At 42.0% G+C, this 21,640-nt stretch overlaps 1 protein-coding gene across 1 annotated transcript in view; it reads right to left on the bottom strand.

The window, feature by feature from the left end:
- Positions 1 to 2,380: 2,380 nt before the first annotated feature.
- LOC118561500 (NLR family CARD domain-containing protein 3-like) overlaps positions 2,381 to 21,640 on the bottom strand; it is a gene marked incomplete at its 5' end in the record, with an annotated part of 32,657 nt that continues 13,397 nt past the window's right edge. The window contains 4 exons of the mRNA XM_036133636.1: positions 2,381 to 2,671; positions 9,203 to 9,376; positions 14,605 to 14,778; positions 16,930 to 17,106. Coding sequence (XP_035989529.1) covers positions 2,497 to 2,671; positions 9,203 to 9,376; positions 14,605 to 14,778; positions 16,930 to 17,106 — 700 coding nt within the window. The remainder of the gene's footprint in view (positions 2,672 to 9,202; positions 9,377 to 14,604; positions 14,779 to 16,929; positions 17,107 to 21,640) is intronic.

Here is a 21,640-nt window from a genome sequence, read left to right as displayed (position 1 = left end):
TGGCCTGACCCCTTGGGGCCTCTTACCCTCTATAGATCATGGCCGCGGGGCCAAGTTGGCCTGACCCCTTAGGACCTCAGGCCCTCTGTGGGTCGTGGCCGCGGAGCCAAGTTGACCTGGCCCCTTGGGGCCTCTTACCCTCTATGGATCATGGCCGCGGGGCCAAGTTGGCCTGGCCCCTTGGGGCCTCTGGCCCCCTGGGCCTGGGCCCGGTAGGCCCGGTCATTAATCCACCTATGGCTGTGGCCGCCCCTTTTCTTCCTGTCTCCCATCACTCATGATGGGATACACCTGTGGAATCAGTCGCTGGCCAGAGGGAGGGAGTAGGAACCGGTGTCTCCTTCAAAAAGCATGCACACAAATATCCACCAAGCATGCGACAAAGCAAAGCTGGAACCACAACATGCACATAAAACAGCCTCCTTCCTACACATTGATCAGTTTGTTCTTCTGGAAACAGGCTTGCAGATCCACAATCTGTCATCAGTGAGCTGCTGAAAAGATGTCAGGACAAAAATATTCATCTGCATTTCATAGACGACGTTGAACATTTATTGGGAATCAAGTGAGACACGACCTGCTGATGTTTGATTCTAATGGATGTTTTAAAGCTAGAAACTGAACCAAAGCATCCAGATAACTTGTTAAACTTCTGCTTTTAAACTCAGTTTTGACTAAATCTAGTAATCCCTGTTTGATGCATGAATCATTTTAATAACTCCTCATTTTAACCCCAACTTTAACCTTAAAATTCAACACATCTAAAATGATTTTCTATCTTTCTGCCTGTCTGCTTGGATGCCAGATGTCGTCTTTCTCAGGTTATAAAGTTATTTATGTAACAGGGAGACGATCTAAGGATCCAGGTTCTGTAGAGCAGCTTCTGGTTCTGGTCCGTCTGAAATGTCCGGACAGGAAAGGAGAAAAAAAGGAAATGATTCATGTTTGAATTTATGATGAAAAGAGAAAATCTCTTTTCCTTCTTCAACGTCCACAGTGGACTTCATGAGGAGCTGCAGGTGAAGGTTTTACCCCCACAGTCCCTAAACAGGATTAAAATCTATGTTCTGACCTCAGCAGAGCAGAGCTGCATGATGAGCCACAGATCCAACAGAACCAGAACCGTTCTGCAGGAAGAACAGAGAAAATCCTCCAAACAAGATCTGAAAGTCTCTGAGCTGCTGCAGAAAGTGTTTCCATGCTCACCAAAGGAGAAGCTGGAGCAGATCAAACTTTATCTTTACTCACTTTTAGATTTTACCTGCAGAAAGAAGGAAATAAAAAAAGATTTGATTTAAAATCATGAAGAAAAGCTTCATCCTCTGATTGAAGAAACCATCATTTACTCACTGAGCTGTTTGCAGCAACAGATAAAATGACCAGAGCTGCCCAAACATTTGCAGAAAACATCTAAAATATCCTGAAAAACCTCCAGAAACTGCATCACAATGAAGCAAACATGCAGCCTGAAAACTTTAGAGTTGAGATTTATTTCAGATTTCTTGGTTACAGGCTGAAAATGAACCAGAGAGAAAAAAGATCAACTTTGCAGTTTCATCAGATTCAGATCAAAACTACATGGAGCCACTAAATGCAGCTTAGTTTTCATTTCATCCTCATTGGTCCACAGAGACAAACAATATCAGACACTAAATGACAGACATGATCAGATAAACAGAATCAACATCTCTAAACTCAGAGTTCATCATCAGGATCCAGTCAGAGTCTCTTTAAACTCAAACTGCTGCAGCTTCAACCTCTGGATCATCAGGACAGCTCAGCTTCTCTCCTCTACTAAGATCATCAGATCCTCCTCCTCCTGCAGAGAGAAGAAGGAGCAACAGAGGAGATCAGTGAGTGTTTCCAGCCTCTGGAAGCTGAACATGAACATCTCATCTGTTTGTGAAACATCAGCTGACTAAGAAACATGGAGGCTGTCCCTGAACACATCTGGATGAAACTAGTGAGAGAAGGACACATGTCCAGATGTGCTGAGTGGACTTCAGCAGAGCTTCTGCTCTGTAGAAAGACCACATGGTGACTAAATGTAATGATGGGCTGTGAAATCAGTGATTTGCAGGCTGCAGTCAGACTGATCTCAGAGCTGTGACTAAGATGAAACTGATCAGCTGTTTCCTGTTGAAATGAGAGAACAAAGAGTCTGAGATCAGATCTGATGCTCCACAGCTTGATGAATGAGGACCACTGTCTCTAGACATGGTGGAAGGCTGTCAGCTGGAATCCAGCTGCATTTCCTGGAGACATGAACACAACAACAACAGTCATCTTCACATGGACACAAAGACAGGAACACAACAAGCTGCTGGCTCCTCTGATTGGCTGATTGTTGTCTTTGTGTCCAATCAGGAAGCCTGTCACCATTCTCCTCCCACTGAGAAGCTGCAGCTTTACTGGAAACACTGGATCTTTGCTTTGGTACCAACTGGGTTCAGAACAGTTCTGCTGACAGCAGCTGGACTCACTCCAGCCATCTACTTACACAGATTTCAGTTTGTAGTCTGGACTCTTTACAAGATCCTGCAGCTGCTGAACATCTGACTCCTTCAGGTTGTTGTAGATCAGGTCCAGTTCTGTCAGATGGGACGGGTTGGACTTCAGCGCCAAACACAGGGAATCACAGCTGATCTTTGACAACCTGCAGTTGTTTAATCTGAGTAAAGAATAAAAGATGTGAGCTGAAGCCACCAGGATGCAGGTTCTAACAGTCCAACAGAACCAGTTAAAGAACTCTCATTATTCAATTCAATTCAATTCAATTTTATTTATATAGCGCCAAATCATGAAACATGTCATCTCAAGGCACTTTACAAAGTCAAGTTCAATCATATTATACAGATTGGGTCAGATTATACAGATTGGTCAAAAATTTCCTATATAAGGAAACCAGTTGATTGCATTAAAGTCCCGACAAGCAGCATTCACTCCTGGGGAACCGTAGAGCCACAGGAAGAGTCATCTGCATTGTACATGGCTTTGCTGCAATCCCTCATACTGAGCAAGCATGAAGCGACAGTGGGAAGAAAAACCACCCATTAACGGGAAAAAAAAACCTCCGGCAGAACCGGGCTCAGTATGAACGGTCATCTGCCTCGACCGACTGGGGTTACAGAAGACAGAACAGAGACACAACAAGAGAAACAAAAAAGCACAGAAGCACACATTGATCTAGTAATCTGTTCTACATTAGATGGTAGTAGCGGGTGATCCGTCTTCTCTGGATGATGTCACAGTTAACAGAACGCCAGACCAGGTGTACCTACTATGAAGAGAAAAGAGAGAGAACAGAAAGTTAAAGCAGAAATGACAACACATAATGCATAATTGAAGAACAGTAGAACTCAATATAGTGAGAAAATTAGGTCCTGATATACTCCAGTAACCTAAGCCTATAGCAGTAAAACTATAAAGGTAACTGAGAGTAACATGAGTCACTAGTTATAATTTTTGTCAAAAAGAAAAGTTTTAAGCCTAGTCTTAAAAGTAGACAGGGTGTCTGCCTCACGGACCAAAACTGGGAGTTGGTTCCACAGGAGAGGAGCCTGATAGCTAAAGGATCTGCCTCCCATTCTACTTTTAGAGACTCTAGGAACCACCAGCAGACCTGCGGTCTGAGAGCGAAGTGCTCTGTTAGGAACATACGGGGTAATCAGAGCTCTCATATATGATGGAGTTTGATTATGAAGGGCTTTATACGTTAGAAGAAGAATTTTAAATTCTATTCTTGATTTAACAGGAAGCCAATGAAGGGAAGCTAAAATTGGAGAAATATGATCCCTCTTGTTGATTTTCATCAGAACTCTTGCTGCAGCATTTTGGATCAGCTGAAGGCTTTGAACTGCATTTTGTGGAATTTCTGATAGTAAAGAATTACAATAGTCCAGCCTTGAAGTAACAAATGCATGGACTAGTTTTTCAGCATCACTCCTGGACAGAATTTTTCTAATTTTGGCGATATTCCGGAGGTGAAAAAAGGAAACTCTGGAAACCTGTTTAATATGGGATTTAAATGACATGTCTTGGTCAAAAATAACACCAAGATTTTTTACTTTATTACCAGAGGCCAGGTTAATGCCACCCAGATTAAGTGATTGGTTAAGAAGTTTATTTTTTGAGGACTCTGGCCCAAAGATTAAAACTTCGGTCTTGTCAGAATTTAGATGCAGGAAATTTAAAGTCATCCAGCTTTTGATGTCATCAAGACATGACTGCAGTCGAAGTAATTGATTGGATTCATCAGGATTTATGGATAAATATAGCTGAGTATCATCAGCATAACAGTGGAAATTAATCCCATGCTGTCTGATAATTTTGCCTATCGGAAGCATATATATAGTAAAGAGAATTGGTCCAAGGACTGAACCCTGTGGTACTCCACAGGTGACCCTAGAGTTTGAGGAAGATTTATTATTAACATGAACAAATTGGAATCTGTCTGACAGATAAGATTTAAACCAGCCTAATGCTTTCCCCTTAATCCCTACAGTATGTTCAAGTCTTTGTAGGAGAATATTGTGATCAACTGTATCAAACGCAGCACTGAGATCTAACAGGACAAGTATAGACACAAGTCCATTATCTGAGGCCATGAGAATATCATTAGTGACCTTCACCAGAGCTGTTTCAGTGCTATGATGAGCTCTGAAGCCTGACTGAAACTCCTCAAGTAGGTCATTACTTTGTAAATGTTCACAAAGTTGATTAGCAACTACTTTCTCAAGAATTTTAGATAAGAAAAGAAGATTAGATATAGGTCTGTAATTTACTAACTCATCTTGATCAAGAGAAGGTTTCTTAAGTAAAGGTTTAATAACAGCTACTTTCAAAACCTGTGGGACATATCCATTTACTAAGGATAGATTAATCATGTCTAAAATAGTGCCACTGATCAAAGGGAATATGTCCTTAAACAACTTGGTTGGGATTGGGTCTAACATACAGGTAGAAGGTTTAGATGAAGCTAAAATTTTAGATAGCTCAGAAAGCTCTACTGCTTCTAAACAGTTCAAACACTGCGCAGATTCTAAAGATTCCTCCAATGCTGCCTCACTTACTGAGGACGAGGTAATCAGGTTTGGGAGGATGCCAATTATTTTATTTTTAATGGCATCAATTTTATTTATGAAGAATCCCATAAAATCATTACTACTGAGAGCTAAGGGAATGGATGGATCAACAGAGCTGTGGCTCTGGGTAAGTTTGGCAACTGTACTGAAGAGAAATCTAGGATTATTTTTATTCTCTTCAATTAATGATGAAAAATATGCTGCTTTAACTCTGCGGAGGGTCTTGTTATACAACAATAGTGAGCGTGACGTCAGCTGAAAACCCCCTATTGAGGAAACGCTTTCAGGGATCAAATATTTCCTGGCCAATAATGAGGACTGGCCAATATCCTTGTTGTCATTAATATTAATGACAACAAGCTGCTGCTTCAATAAAGACCTGCTGACTTCAGCTCTTCAACAATCAACAATATCAGAACTTTCAACATTAAAACATGTTTAGCAGTTTTTACAGTCCTGGGGTCTCATTTATAAAACTTTGTGTGGAATCTGTACTAAAAGTGTACGGCCAGAAAAAGAAAAAGTATGGCAAAAAATATTGAGATTTATAAAACCATGCACTCACACACCAGCAGCCATTTTCATTTATAGATCACAGCTGTACCTGTACATTTGGTACCAGGTTCTGGCTCAGGTTCTGCCCTCTACACGCCCAGATTCAACCAGAAACGGTCGATGCAAAGCACCTCATGAATGTTAATGTGTATAAAATGTGTCAGCTGATCATTTTTTCATCATGGTGACGTGGCAGCCACAGAGAAAAAGCAAAGAAACGTTGGGAAAATTTCCCAGAGAGGCGTTTATTAAATGTGGAAATCAGAGGTAAAAGCTCAGATGTTGTTCACATTAAAACAAGTTGTTAATAAGCCGTTAAAATAAGTTGTTAAAAAGTAAACAACGCTGTGCTCCGTGTTTAAATTCCCCTGTGGCTGTGGGTTCAGATCCACATTCAGAGGAGAGAGGTTCCCCCTCCATTATTACCCCCCCCCCCCCCCCCCCCCCAAAAAAAGGTGATGACTGCCTGGGTGTGAGCAGAAAGCCTCCTTCTCTGCTCTCTGGGGGTTGGAGAGCTGCCTTTCAGCTCCTCAGAGGGAGGTGGAGCCACTTTCCCCTGTGGGTAACAGCACAATGCATGCTGGGAGTCAGAAGCAGGATATTGGCCAGTCCTCATTATTGGCCAGGAAATATTTGATCCCTGAAAGCGTTTCCTCAATAGGGGGTTTTCAGCTGACGTCACGCTCACGTGACTACTCAGCGCGTCCGCCATATTGGGTGGCAGTCGTTTCGCACCGTTGACCTGCATTGTATGACGCCTTAGGCAGTATTGGAAGTGAACAATGGGGAAAACGTGTTTAATGGTTGGTTGCACGGCCCGTGGAGGTGGAGATCAACGCTTTCTATCGCCTACCAGCCGTAATAGTGAATCAGTGTGAAAAAACAAAACAGCTCTCTGAACAACGCCGTCACCTATGGCTGACACGGATATCCAGGTCCGATTTGGACGGTGTTAAGCTGGAATACGCCAGAGTCTGCGGTGCTCACTTTGTCACAGGTAAATTAACTGTTAAGTATTTAAAACATGTAAGAAGAATATATTAATAATAGGGCTTGGGCGTTATGACTTATTACTTTCCGCGGCTGCCATGTTGACTGCCTCCGCCGCCTCTACTGCCTATTACTACCGCCTACTGTACTCCCTCTCTCAGCCGTGTTTTAATTTGATTAATTTCACCTTAACTTGATTTCAATCATGGTAAACCGTTACTGTATTGTGGGCTGTAACAGCGCAACACATGATTGCCATAGGAAAAACATAGAAACAGATTAATTTTCCACCGCTTTCCTGCCTGGAGGCGCAACCACGGAGAACAACTGTTAGTGATAACAAAGAGTCGTCGGCCCGCTTGGATCGCGGCTGTAAGTCGACCGAACATAACTTTCCACAGTATCCCGATGTCAATGAGAGTGTGTTCTAAACGTTTGAAACACATAGCAGCAAGTTAAAAGTACATTACATGCGTGAGTGGTTGTTAGCACTGACGGTTAGCATGTGCCAGAGCCCGTCTGAGCACAGCTTACCTTTGAACGAGTTGCTGTGTTCCCACTGTTTGCTGGCTTTATGATCTGCAGCTCCTACCGGCGCCTACCGGCGTAAATACGGTAAATACAACTTAATTTTGCACTGGTCATTGTTCTGCTTAAATAATTAAAGCCGCGAGCGGCGTCGATCGGCCTTGCAGCCAAGCGCCTTCGCGCACCGCCGGCCGCCGGCCGTCAGCCACCGCAGAAGCATGCGACACATTTGCGTCGGATTGTTTACATTTTTACCATCTTATTAAAACTCACCCGTCCACGTATGATGGCGATTTCCTTGATGTACATAACCAGATGTGAACTGGTTGTGAGCCTCTAGACCCTTGTAAGCTCTCATTTCCTCAAGAGTGTGCAGAGGGTTTTCACCCAACATCAGGTAATGCATCTGGATTACGGCTAAACAAGGCACCGTGGAGGGCATACGGGTCCATATGGTCGATCACGGAACATTTCCTCAGATATACGTCCTTATCTGGTCGCTCTAGCCCGCTGGCGTACTTATCCATTTGCGATACGATAATACGTGTACGACAACTAGAGATAAGGAAGTGAACCACCCAATATGGCGGACCGGAAGTTGGCCAGTGACGTCAGTGAAAACCCCCTATTCTCCATCTGCACGGTCTTCCAGCAGTGCCAATGCATCCAGCGAGCAGCATTACGCACGAGTGTGTTTGACTGTTTCCAGCAATTAAAGTGATTGCTGCTCACCTCGTCACAATAATCTGTGGAACACGTCACCCTGGTGATCATTGGAGAGAGGAATGTGAACGTAGAAAACCAGAGAAAATGTTTGCAGACTTTTATTTAAGATTTAAGATGGCTTATGGACATTTTTATTTATTTGAAATGTCCCAGATGTATTTAAGAGTCACCAGGACAAGAATGAATAATACTGCGGTTTTGAATGCTTCTGATCAGGATGATCTATGATTAAAGTCTGATATGGAGTGAAATGAACGTCTGAGAGGAATCCTCATGCAGGTTGACTGTAATTCACCACTTCACCATCTGCGTCACCAATTTCCCCGTCTCCAAAATGAGCGTACGCCTGGGTCAGAGTTGGCATGAGGACCACACATTTTCCCCTCAAGTTCATTTTTATAGAACTTTTGATGGAAAGTGGCGTACGCACATTTCAGCTCCATTTTGTGTGTATCAAGCTTTCTAAATGACAGCCCCGCTGACTTCAGCTCTTCAACTCTGTCAGCTCCACCAGCAGCTCCATCAATACAAACTCAGGTTCTGCAGCCAAATTATTCAAGTTTCACAGAAAACAAACAAGTCAGCAGCAATTGTGGAGGAAATATGAACAAATGGAGATTAATGCAGATAAATGAACTATTTTAATTGTTCCACAGCCATAAAAACATGATGTCATGGAGAATATTTAATGTAAAACTGACTTTAGGAGCTGAAAGCCCAGAACCAGAACCTGGTACTGTGACATGTTGTGTCTGAGTGTTTTAGTCAGTAAAATCCTTCCAGAGCTTCTAAAAGTGCTGAAGCATCAATCAGGGATTATATATTTGTTCCTGTCAGACAGATTCCAGGAGCTGAAATTCACTTTTCTAAACTGGCTTGAATCCCCTCTGACCCGCTTCACATGAGGGGGATTTATACACACTGAGAGACAACATTAAAAACTGGCTCCAAGTCCAGGAACAAACTCTAAAGCTATAGCTCTGAAGCTATAAATAGATAAAAAAAAAACTTCAAATAAATTAAACATCAGTATTTTTCATTTTATTTTATCTACCACTTTCTCAGTTCTGGAAAAAAGTTTCAACCCTAAAATGAAATTCAGCTCATTGTTTCATGTTTTCTGCTGATTATTTAATAAATCCTGACAGGAAGTTGGAAACAGAAAGAAACTTTAAGTGGAGCAAAGCAGTGAAGAAGAAAGCAGACTTTACCATGAAGATCCTCAGTGTGGATCAGTAGAATATCAGCCAGATGTCTGCAGTTTAGTGTCAACACAACTTTCACATCACAAATATCAGAACTAAAACATGGAGTCTGACCTCAATATCTGTAGTTTGCAGAGGGGAGTCTGGAGAAAACCACAGAGCTCCTTCACTCCAGCATCTTTCAGGTTGTTCCAGCTCAGGTCCAGTTCTGTCAGATGGGAGGGGTTGGACTTCAGAGCCAATCCCACAGAAGAACAGCTGATCTCTGACAAACTGCAGTAACTCAATCTGAATAAAGAATAAAAGATGTGAGCTGAAGCAAACAGGATGCAGGTTAAAACTGAAATATGAAGAAATAATTATTAAAATGTAGAAAATTTATTTCCCTGAATGTAAAAGTCCCAGAAACATGATGAACTGATGTCTGATATTTGATCCAGTAGAACTGATTTAAAGAGTTAAACCCAGCAGAACCAGAACATGTTATCATGACGTGTTGTTAGAATATTTCAGTCGGGCCTTCAGTGGTTCTGAGCTGGAACCAAACTGGACTTTAATAAGCAAAGTGTGACATCAGAGCTGTTAATTAATGCTGCTGTGATTGAATGGAAGCAGCTCATTTTCACAGTGACAGTAACCTTCTATTGAGGGGAACTGAGGGATTTATCTGAAGGATCAACAGCTGCAATAATTACACTTCACTCATTTCTAAACACATGAATACATGACTGAGAACAGAAGCGCTTCTACCTGTTCTACTGTCACACAGGATGCATCACAAACACAACCAGTCTGATATCAATGTTATCAGCAAAGAAAGCAGAACAAATTCCCAAAAAACATCAGATTTCTTCATCCAACCATCCAAGCTGAGATTTAACTGGAGGCCAACAGTTCAGAGCTCAATGTTGCTTCAGTCCAGAAGGTGGAGCCCAGAACAAATGGACCTTTTCCAGTTTTTACTCTCCAGAACATCTGGACCACATTCAGACTCTTCAGGAAAAATGCTGCTTATTTTTTCCTGGACTTTCCTGCTTGTGTCTCTGACTCCTTTATTGTCGGCTATATTAGATGATGCTGGATTCATGGTGAGGATATTTACAGAGAGTCTGCAGTCATTTCAACAAGTCCTCCCATTGTTTAGATCCTGGCTCACTGAAAATGGCTCCTAGAAAGTAGAGCTGAACAATATCAGGAGAACATGGCTGTACAACGAGCAGACAGGACCCACCGAACTCTGCTTAGGAACATTTTTACTCCAACTTCCCAGAAACCCCTACACTAAAGTCCCTTAAATGAAAGTTGCGTCATGGGCGTTCCATTTTTTTCGGGTCACGTGATCTCATGCGGCCATTTTGGGTCTAGGCTCAGCTAAGCTCAGCGCGTTTACAACACTGCAAGCGACCGATTTCTTTTATTTTTATTTAATTTTTTCTGATTATTTCGAGTATTTCTTTATTTCGAAAATAAGCCACCATGCCAGGGTGTTGTGCCCACGGCTGCAGCAACAGCACTGATAAAGGGACGCGGATGTTCCGTTTTCCAAGCGATGAAGAGCAGCGTTTATTGTGGATCAACGAGTCGCTTGGACCAAGAGACGAACAAAACTTGGAGACCTACAACAAACTCTCGCTTGTGTGAGGTATGTGGGCTTTTTTTTCTGAAGTCAGGGTTTCCCGCAGCGCTAAGTTTGGCGGCCGCCTCGCCAATATAAAAACAAACAAAAAAAAAAAAAACGCAAAGCTTGTCTCTCCCCGCCAGTCCCCAACCGCTAAGCCGGGCGTACACTGTACGAGTTTTTCAGTGGTGGTACTAATATACATCTCAAACTGTACGATGGAACCGCGGGGTTTAAAAAGTTCACCGCTCACGATCTGTACAGCGCGGCGCTCGGACGCGACCGGACTGCGTGCCCCCTGTGGGACCGCTCGCTGTGGTGGCAGAGGCAGGCGAGCGACGGTGGGTGACAGGGACCCAGAGCAGGGGGTCGAGCCCAGCTCACGCACCGCACCGGCGGCCGGCGGCACGGCAGGTCGCCCGGCCCGCCCCGCGAGCGGAGGCGTGCCGAAACAGGCGGCCAGCGCGTCGCGCGGACCGGAGCGCTTGCCCTCCCCCCGCCCCGCGGGCCGACATCCGGGCCCCGAGGGTCCCGGGCCGGGCGGAGGTCGCTTTGGGGATGCCTGCTCCCCTCCCTCCCTTGGCGGGGAGGGAGAGGAGGGGAGGGCGCTCCCTCGTAGCTCTGCTTGAACAGCAGGATGCGCTCACGAAAACCTCACGACAGCCGACTGAATTTCAAACATGTTTGATTTTCACCGACCGTCCGATTTTTTTATGTGAAATTTTCTTCTGGACTTCTTGCTTTATTTCATTGTGCTGTAGCATAATGTGTGTCTGATTTTTGTCCTATGGGACCAATTCTGGACTTCAAGACAGGAAAAGAGAAGTATACAGTTCACTTAAAAATGTCTCTCTCAAGTCTTATTAAAATGTAATATCAGCTTTTCTGGATGCCTAGTAGGTGATCATCAACACTCAGTTGTGTTTTATTCAGAAAAACCTGCCTGAAGGGTATTAGAAGGTGCGAAACGCGCATAACATAACAGTGTTAAAGCGCCTGCCTGTGGCAAGTTTAGACCCAAAATGGCGCCACTCGCTGAGTTGGCGCAACTTTCATTTAAGGGACTTTACCCTACACCACTCCCTTATCTGTCATGGTGGTTCATCTGGACCTTTTCTCTCCACGGTTCTGACCTCCTCAACCCTCTTTCTCCTAGAAATCCATCATCCTGCCTGTCTGGGTCATCTTGGGGTTCTGGGACCTCCTGTAGTTTGGCTGCTGGGCCGAACCAACAAACTCCAGCTAGAAGCTCCTTCTAACAGCTCCAACACTGAACATCTCTAGCTGGGCAGTCTTTCCATGAAGCTTTCTGCTTTCAGCCACATCCACCACACTCTTTTCCTCCCAGCTTCTCTGGCTTTGGTCCCGTTCTGACTGCTGCCGGGTCTGGCTCTTTATTTTTCTCATCTTGGTCCTTCTGGCGTCCATGTTGGATCTGCTCCCCTCTGCAGTGCTGCTGAGCAGAACTGTTTATGGTTCTTCTCAGTTTCCCTCTGCTGGACTTTTTCTTTGGCCTTTGTGAGCGTTAACTCAGAGTCCATTGGTACCGGTTCAGACAGCTTTATGTCCTTTTATCCCAGCTACAGTTCTGGCCCGTATGAGTTCTTCTTCCAGTTCTCCAGAACCACAGTTTGCTGCCAGTTTGTGTCCAGCTGTAATAAATGGTTCTGCTCTCTCTCCATCTTGGTGACGTCTGGAACTGAACTGGGCTCTTTTAAAGATGATGGAGGATTTCCCCACATAGTGCTGCTCAAACACAGCTTTTCCAGCTCCAGCCATCTTTTCTCTGCTCTAGTCAAAGGTCCAACAGCTAAAATGTCATCTGCAGCTTCTCCCACAGCAAACAGGAGTGAAATAACTTGATCTTCCTCACATTTCTCATCTAGAGCTGCTGCAGTCTGAAACCTCTCCAATCTTCTGGCCCACCTCGCCCGTTCTGCAGGACAGGAGAAGTCCAACGGTTCTGGAGGGGTTACTTGTACTGCCGTCTCCATCTTTGTTCTTCTATCCCTGGTTTCCTCACCTTCAGGATGTAAACCTCTGGATGTGTTGTCTCTCGGTACCTCTCCCTCAGCCCACATGGGCCCGTCAGGACCACATCCTAGCAACACCAGCAGCTATAGTGAGGTGGTCAGCTTAGCGCTGGCTTTCAGTAGTGATGGTCTGCTTGAAGCTGAAGCTCTGGAGCATTTGTCAGAAACAGCAACACAGTCCTTCAGAAGAACTTTGTTGGGGCTTGATTCATGGGGCCGGGTCATGGGTCAATGAAGTCCAAAGCTTCATTTGGGACGTCATTGATCTGGTGGTTCAGCACCTGCTTCATGGCTTTCAGCAGAAGTCCATCATGTGTAACAGCCGCTCCATGTAGCTCTATAATGAACCAGCAGGTTAAATAGGGATGTAGTACTATGGACCGGGCCCTGGAACCTTTAATCATGGCTCAGCGTACCACCTATTCACAGGAGATACTACTTGTTATTTATTTAGATTTCTCCTCAATAATTACTGTTTAGTTTAATGCTGCTGCCTCCACTTAGCAGCAATTTATCAATTTATAAACCTTAGATAACCTACGAAGAATTAAACTTTAGTCCATTTTAATCTGATGTTAGAAACACTCCCATGAAATAGAAAATAAAGTAATTTATAACTGGAAAACAAAACAGAGATCCAGGAAATAAGTCTAGATGAATGTTTTAGTAAAACAAGAATAATTAAATAAAAATAATTCTAATTACACCAAATGTAATCTCAGCAGAGTCACAATAGTTTCTAACAATATTCACCTCTCAGGTTTATCAGGTCAAACTGCTCTCAGTCCAAAACATCACTTATCAGGTCAGATAATATTGACTAAATACGGATAATTGAAGCCAGAATAAAGCGCTGCAGGCCTGAGTCGTTGCTTGGGTTTGTTGTGGCTAAAAACAAACATCCAGTTCACTTGCTGAGCAAACCAACTAAAATCAAGTGAACTTGTTAGGTTCATGGAGCCCAAATCCTTTAGAGTTTGGACTGGATGGAAGGCTGGATGGGGGATCCCTTTAATGTGCAGCTGGTCCACATGAGGAGGCAGGTGAGGGCAAAGGTCAACCCTCAAGGTCGTCCAGGGCAGCAACATGTGAAGCCAAAGCAGCTGAATAACCAACGTCTGCTCTTCCAGCGGGTCCAAAGATTGGCTCCTGGTCCACTCTGGACATCAACAGCTCTTAGCTCCTATTCAGTTATTTACAAAACTCATTTTCTTCTCATATCGAGTCAGTAAGAGTTTAACTGGACAATAATGTTGGAAATTATTCAATATACAGTAAAACCAGCTGCTACTGCATTTAAATACATGCTAATAGTGCTTAGCATTGCTAACTTCGGCTCAAAGCATCATTCTGAAGCAGCAGAAAACACAAAGACTTTTATCTTCAGTTTGCTTCTTAAAGTCTGTTACTTGTCTGTAACTTTGCATTAACCTCAGTAGTAGACAGCTTTAATCTCTCATCGTTGTAATTCTGCTCCACACCGGGCCCTCTGGCTTGTCTGCTCATGCCTGTGCATATTCTCAATCATCAGAGTCATGGCAACTACAGCAGGATTAAATCCAAGGTTAGCAGACTTTCACTCAGTTTCTGAGAAAACGTTTCAACACCTGGTCCAGGAGTCTTTGACAATCCTGGAGGCTCTCAGTTGAGCAACGTGGAGTTTAGGAGTTGCTGTTTTTAGGCAATAAATCCTGGCAGAAAGTTGGAAACAGAAACTTTAACTGGAGCAAAGCAGTGAAGAAGAAAGCAGACTTTACCATGAAGATCCTCAGTGTGGATCAGTAGAATATCAGCCAGATGTCTGCAGTTTAGTGTCAACACAACTTTCACATCACAGATATCAGAATTAAAACATGGAGTCTGACCTCAATATCTGTAGTTTGCAGAGGGGAGTCTGGAGAAAACCACAGAGCTCCTTCACTCCAGCATCTTTCAGGTCGTTTCTGCTCAGGTCCAGTTCTGTCAGATGGGAGGGGTTGGACTTCAAAGCCAAAACCACAGAAGAACAGCTGATCTCTGACAAACTGCAGCTCTCCAATCTGAATAAAGAATAAAAGATGTGAGCTGAAGCCACCAGGATGCAGGTTAAAACTGAAATATGAACAAATAATTATTAAAATGTAGAAAATGAATTTCCCTGAATGTAAAAGTCCCAGAAACATGATGAACTGATGTCTGATATTTGATCCAGTAGAACTGATTTAAAGAGTTAAACCCAGCAGAACCAGAACATGTTATCATGACGTGTGAAGGTCCAGATCAAGGTGTGTTCCTCAGCAGTGACGGCTGGTGATGAAGATGTTCTGGGGTTAGGGTTGGGGGGGCACTAGAGGTTGGAGATTACCACACAACAATAAACTCTACTTGAACATAAATCCATCCATGATCACTTGCTGCTGCTGGATATTTAAGTCTGATCGCTCTGGCGTCTGTTTAAAATGCTGCTGTCTTCTAGTCTGGGTCAGGGTTCTGGTAGAACAGTGGTTCTCAGACCCATAATGTTCTAAACATGGATCATTTAACAGAGGTTCAGCTCAGATTGTTCTGAATTTATCTTCAACCTAAACCAGCAGCCTGCATGGAGGCTTTTCTCTAAGGAAACATGGCGTCTGTTTAAAGTTCTGCTCATTCAGTCCCTGATCACTGAACATTGGTCTGATGTTCTGCTGCTGGGCTCAGATGTTCTCCATCATACTGGGTCAGTTGTTCTCAGTGGGTCTCTGTGTGTCTGGTGGGTCATTCTGAGAACTAAAACCTACCATGAGGAGACTTTCTCCACCTCTGGCCCTCAGCTGTGGATCAGCCTTCCTGAAGACCTGAGGGCAGCTCAGAGGTTTAAATAAATAATAATCATCTGGATTTTTTATTCCATCTTTCAATAAAGTTTTTACTGTTGACCCCCTGAAAGGTCAAGGAACAGGAGCTAGGAGCTCTTAGTAGAACGTTGCCCATGCAGCCTTGATCTGACCAACCAGATCAGCCATTTTTTGTCATATCAAACACACCCATCCTGTCTTTGAGCAGCTCACCCTTTCTCACAAACACCATATATGAACACAAACACCTGCTTGATTGGGATATTGCTGCAGTGAGAATTACTCTGTTTTTTTTCTACAGATTGCCTTTTATATTTAATTTCAACTGAAAGTTTCTAGTTTAATCATCAGAGTTTATTGATTGAAGTATTTCGGAAAGACTTTTATGCCAATGTTCTACATCAGTCCAAAACATTTTTAAGTATAAACTATGGTTAGTAGGGCTGGGCGATATAGAAAAAAAGCTTATGGATTAAAAAAAATGCATATTGATCGATATCGATAATTATTGAAAATATTTAAAACCATATTTTATGTGCAGCTCTGCGTGGACATTTTATGATATTGCTAAATGATTTGATTTAAATAAAGAACACAAACACAGAATTCCAATTAAATCTTTATTTAACCAACTTTGGTTGGTTAAATAAAGAGTGGCAGGTTTTTCAGCTGCAGAGAACAGCAGCATATCCATCACTATGAAGCACGTTACTGCAAGTGTTATGTCCTTATGCCGCTTGGACGCTTTGTCATTTTATCACAAAGAAGGGAGCCCAGTTTAGCTGCTGTACCTGCTTCGTTTTGGAAGAACTTCCAGAAAATTCCGACGACGCGGAGCCGCGCGGAGCCGCACAGCTCGCGCTGCTGCGGGTGTGAGCGGCTTACGTGATAAATACTGGTGGGTTGCGTTACCAGACTCTGCTTTTACCGGTTCCTTGCAAGTTTTACAAATCACTGTGGTTTATTTCTATCAGGCTGGCGAACTAGTAAAGCCTCGTTTTGGGACAATTTCCTCCGCCGCTACTTGCTGCGACATATTCACGTGTTATGTGTTGTGGTTTGAGAGGGCGGCGCTTAGTGACGGCGTGCCGACTGTAGCAAGGAAGTAAAACTGTCTATCGAAGTTTTTATCCACCCTATTTTTTCCTATTGCGCCACACGTCTATCAATCGATAGATATTGTTATTGAATTATCGCCCAGCCCTAATGGTTAGTAAATATAATATGAATATTCTGAGATTCTGAAATCAGGAAAGAATTTATTTACATGATAAAAGTGTTTCAAAATTGTATTCAAGCACAGACAGTTATTTATAAAAACAAGTATTAAAGCATGAGTGAATGATGTTACTTGGATAAATAAAGAAAACTAACCTCAGGATGTTAACTCTGCAGACTGAACTCTTCAGTATCTCACACAGATGCTTCATTCCAGAGTCTTTCACTCCTTCAATCTCTCTTATCTCCACTTCAGTCAGATGAGAGGGGTTAGACTTCAGAATTGAGGCTACAACTTCAAATTCAGTCTCTGAGAGTTTGCAGCCATTAAGTCTGTGATTAGGGAAAAATAAAGTAGTTCTTATTAAACCAGAAAACATGATAAACAAAGACTAAAATAGGATGACTGAACAGTGATGACATCATCTGATCTTCCCATCAGTGTCTGTGTTTGACACGACAAAATGAGTCTCTTTATTCTCTTCAGAGGGCTGTTTGACAAAACCAAGATAACAGATTAAGCCAGGATTTTCCAGATATCCTGGCTAAATTAAGCCTAGACTCGGTTTCCCAAAAGCAGTAACATCAGTTACCATGGTGATTTATTCTCTCAGCTAGCATGCTCCAGACCAGGCTAACAGCCAGGCTTAGTTAATCCTGATGCCTTCTCTGTTCAGTCAGCGGTCACACTGATCAGAAACCAGTGAGTTTTGTCTATGATTCTGTTTTATTATCTGTGTGTTTTGGTATTTTTTATCAGCCTGCATTAAAATACCACTGATACACACTGGCATTCAGTCAAGTACTATTATTATTTGAACACTTGTTTCAAGGTGGATGAACATGTCTGTTCTCAGGACCTTCAGATTACTTCACTGTGATATACACTGGACCCCAGTGGTAACTTTATCAGACGTGATGATTTAAAGAACAAGCTTGGGCCTCTGATAGGAAATACAGGTGCTGGTTATATAATTAGAATATCATGAAAATGTTTTTTTTTTTTATTATAATAATAATTGTAATCCCCTGGAGGCCCAGGGGGAGAACCAGGACACTCTGGAGGGACGATGTCTCTCTGCTGGGAACGCCTTGGGATTCCCCTGGAGGAGCTGGCCCAAGTGGCTGGAGAGAGGGACGTCTGTCACAGTGGGTAACAATGTTTGAAAAACTCCTTGTTTTTCACCCATTTTCCCCATTCTCTAGCTCTTTCTCCGCCTCAAGCTTCTTTTCTGAACATAGTAAAAACTTACGGCTTTGCGATCAACCGGAAGCAGTTCAGTGTGTTTGGCTCTGCTGCTGAATCAGTTATATCTGATATAATATATCTGACGACATTTTTTTTATGAACGTTTTATTTTATTTTTTAGAAAAAAAATTAGGCATTTAAAGCTACTGATAATCACATTTAATGACTTTTAATGCCATTTAAGGCCTTAATTTGAAAAAAATCATTTAATGACTTTTAATACTTTTTAATGACCCGTGGAAACCCTGTGTTTATTCCTTTGAATTTCAATGATTATAACAAATGAAAACCCCAAATGTTGGTCAACTGACAAGTATGAACATGAAAACTGTGGTCATGTACAGCACTGAATAATTAGTTGGGGCTCCTTTTGCCTGGATTACTGCAGCAATGCAGCAAGGCAATGAGCGCTGCTCAGGTGTTATGAGAGCTCAGGTTGCTCTGATTCTATTCTAATTCTCTGCGATACTCAATCTGGGGTTTTAAATAGTAATCGGTGATAATAATTAAAATTTAAAGAAATAAACACTTGAAATATGCCTGTCTGTGTGTAATGAAAGAATATAATATACAAGTTTTACTTTTTGAATTGAATTAGTGGGGGGGGGGGGGGGGATTACTTTTTCATAATATTCTAATTATATGAACAGCTCAATCAAGTTTCATCTTCTTAGCCTCAGCTGAAGTTCTCCAGTCTCAACCTGTAAGGTAGCTACAGATGTCCTAAAAGCTCCACAGCATACACAGACATTCAGATTGTTCTTTATTAAGCTTAATTAAGTGGCTTTCAGCTGCTGACATTAATTTTATACAACCAGAATCCAGGGTTGGTCTCAGAGCCTGATAAATCCCCATCAATTATCTTCTCACAGACCCCCAATCCTGTCCAGATAGACATTTAAACACATTATTTACTTTTTTACATTTATTTTAACTGACTCTATATTCTGATTCCATGTAAGATACTTTACAAGCTCCTATGTCCAGCTGAGTTAGTGAACAGCAGCCTAGAGTTCATTAGCCAGCTTGTTAGCATCGGCTAGCTGCTATGCTAAGCTAGCGGTAAAACACAGTCCAAAAAGCTTTGAGTAGAAACTTCTCTGTCTTCTACCTCAGACTTAAGCACACTTACTCACTGTGGATTATCGTGGGGACAAACCACGGCACAAATTACTGTTTATAGTCCAAAAACAAGCCAGTTTAACATGGAGATGTTGGCTTATGGCCGCTGAACCGGATCTCTGCGGCTTCTCGTGCTGCGCTCTCTGACCCAAACTCCTGATACATTCAATGACCGCCTCTGTGTAGGAAATTACACTTCTCACATGAACCATTATTAAAATGAAATACAACTATGCAAATAGATGTTTAAACACATTATAAACACATTTTAAAGATGAACACTTTTAATAAAGCAATAATTTAACAATTTTAAACTATTTCTTGTGTTTATGAATTTAGTTGTTTAATTCATGTTTAAATAAATAGCTTCTTGTTTATTTCATGGACTTTTTACTGCATCTCTTATTTATCCGGGTTACACCGGTCTGTTTCAGTCAGTCTAATTCAGCTTTTTAAAATATTTGGCACAGTTTGAAATATAAAAGTTTATGCTTTTGTTATTTTTTTAGATGTCTGAGTTTAAAATGAATCCCTGTGAGACTGAATGCGTGTAAACAGAGAGGCAGAGGACAAAATGATTCTTCAGAAGGAAAGAGTCTACTTGTTGCTGTGTCCACAATCTTTAAATTATTTTAATTCCAGTTACTAAACCATCTCAACTAGAAAACATGTTTAGCTTTTGTTCTGTCAGATTGAAATGGTTAATTTAGTTTGATTTATAGATTATTTTACAGACATCAGAGATGGCAGCATAAATCGGGTTATTAAGAGTGCAGAAAACTGAGAGTGAAGATGAGTAATGATTTTATATTTTTCAGTTAAAAACACGAGGCTGCCTTCAATGATTTCCTGATGTTACACAGGACCACCAACGTAACAAGGTGCCATTTTCTGTCCTCCAAAATAAGAGCTTAATCAAAATGTTTGAACAAAGTTGCTATTTAATGCAGGACAGTAAACTAATTTGTTTTATATTATTTTAGCATTTTATAAGGCTGGTTATTTTTCTTTGCAGATCCTGACATGAAGGAAGCATGCTTTCTAACAGACTTGCCTCTTTCTCTAGAATATCTGTGGCATTTGGGAGCTCGCAGAAGGAAGCACCGGACCTTGTTTGGAAAAGCTTCTCAGTTTTCTGGACCAGACTGAAGGCCTCATGTGATGCTCAAAATTTTGTCAACATTTCCAGCCTTTTATTTGGTCTTTTGCTTGGTGATGGATATAAATGTTATTGTGGCCCACTCCAAAAGCCCCACATAGCTAGATTTGGACTCACCAATTAATGACAATAAATTGTAAGCCACCACTTCCATCTCGTTGTGCTTCCTGCCGACATAAAGACACATGCATGTGTTGCTGCTCTCCTCTATGCCCAGGCAATGTCACATCCAAAAAGCTTCCCTGTTCCCAGGTGCAGCTCCACACATTTCCTCCAGAGTTAAGACACCTGGTTCCAGCTTAATGTGTTAAAGTCTTCTTTGCTGGTTTCTGATGTCATGGAGAGGAAGACTCGTGTTCTGAAGAAGCTTGCAGCCTGTTGAGCGCGCTGAAAAATATATTATTTGTTTTTCTATGTGCATTTGCTCGATCTAATCTATATGCCAGTGGCTTTCACCTGATTTTTGGTAAAATATGACCCAATTTATTGTCCATAGTCAAAACATTCTTTTGTAGGAGTGGATAAATTATTCTTTGTTAAGTTCTCCTATGATTATTTCACGTGATTTTTTTTTTTTTTGCTTTTTAATTCCTCCCTCAGCTTTTTTCACATCAGGTCCCTGCTTTGTATAATGAAATACCTTAAATAATAAAATGTTTGGTTATTTGTTTTTGCACAATGGACACGTCTATTTTATCACCTCATACAGTTTTAACTAGAAACAGTTATTTAAATTAATATTTTCATGAATTAATAATATATAATAAATGCACAATAAACTGGGTTATACATACATGCAGTCCACATTTGAAAATTAGCAATACAATAGTTGTGTCTTCCCCAGAGAGTACTTCATCCCGGGTCATCAGTCAAAACATCTACAGCCCCATATTTTCCTCAAGTTATTTAAATCATTTTTTAAATAATTTAGTTCAGCTCTATCATTTAGCTCCTTTTCCATCTGATACCAGATAAAACAGACTGACATCTGTTAAACCTGGGTTTAAGGAAATATAGGAGTAAGTCCTGAAATTAGTGATAAACAACAAGGTCTTCTATTGTTCATGGTGTGTCCACCAGAGGGCGCATTGACAGCATAAATGGTTTCAGCTTTTTCAAGTTTAATAAACAATTTTCTAATACAATATATTTTTTGTGCAAAATAATTACAGTTGTTATAAAATTAACCGTATTGTGTTTGTGCATGCCCAAAGGAGCTGATGGTACGGATCGTGCTACTGGTGCAGATCAGGTTGTGACAATCACTCTTCCTTCTCTTCATCTTCATCTTCACCCGGAGGTGTTGTTGTGCTGCTTGCTGGCAGCCTTCCGTCGCC

This window comes from Fundulus heteroclitus, unplaced genomic scaffold (genome assembly GCF_011125445.2).
Source record: "Fundulus heteroclitus isolate FHET01 unplaced genomic scaffold, MU-UCD_Fhet_4.1 scaffold_65, whole genome shotgun sequence".
Taxonomy (NCBI): domain Eukaryota; kingdom Metazoa; phylum Chordata; class Actinopteri; order Cyprinodontiformes; family Fundulidae; genus Fundulus; species Fundulus heteroclitus.
This window is presented reverse-complemented; position numbering and strand designations above follow the sequence as displayed.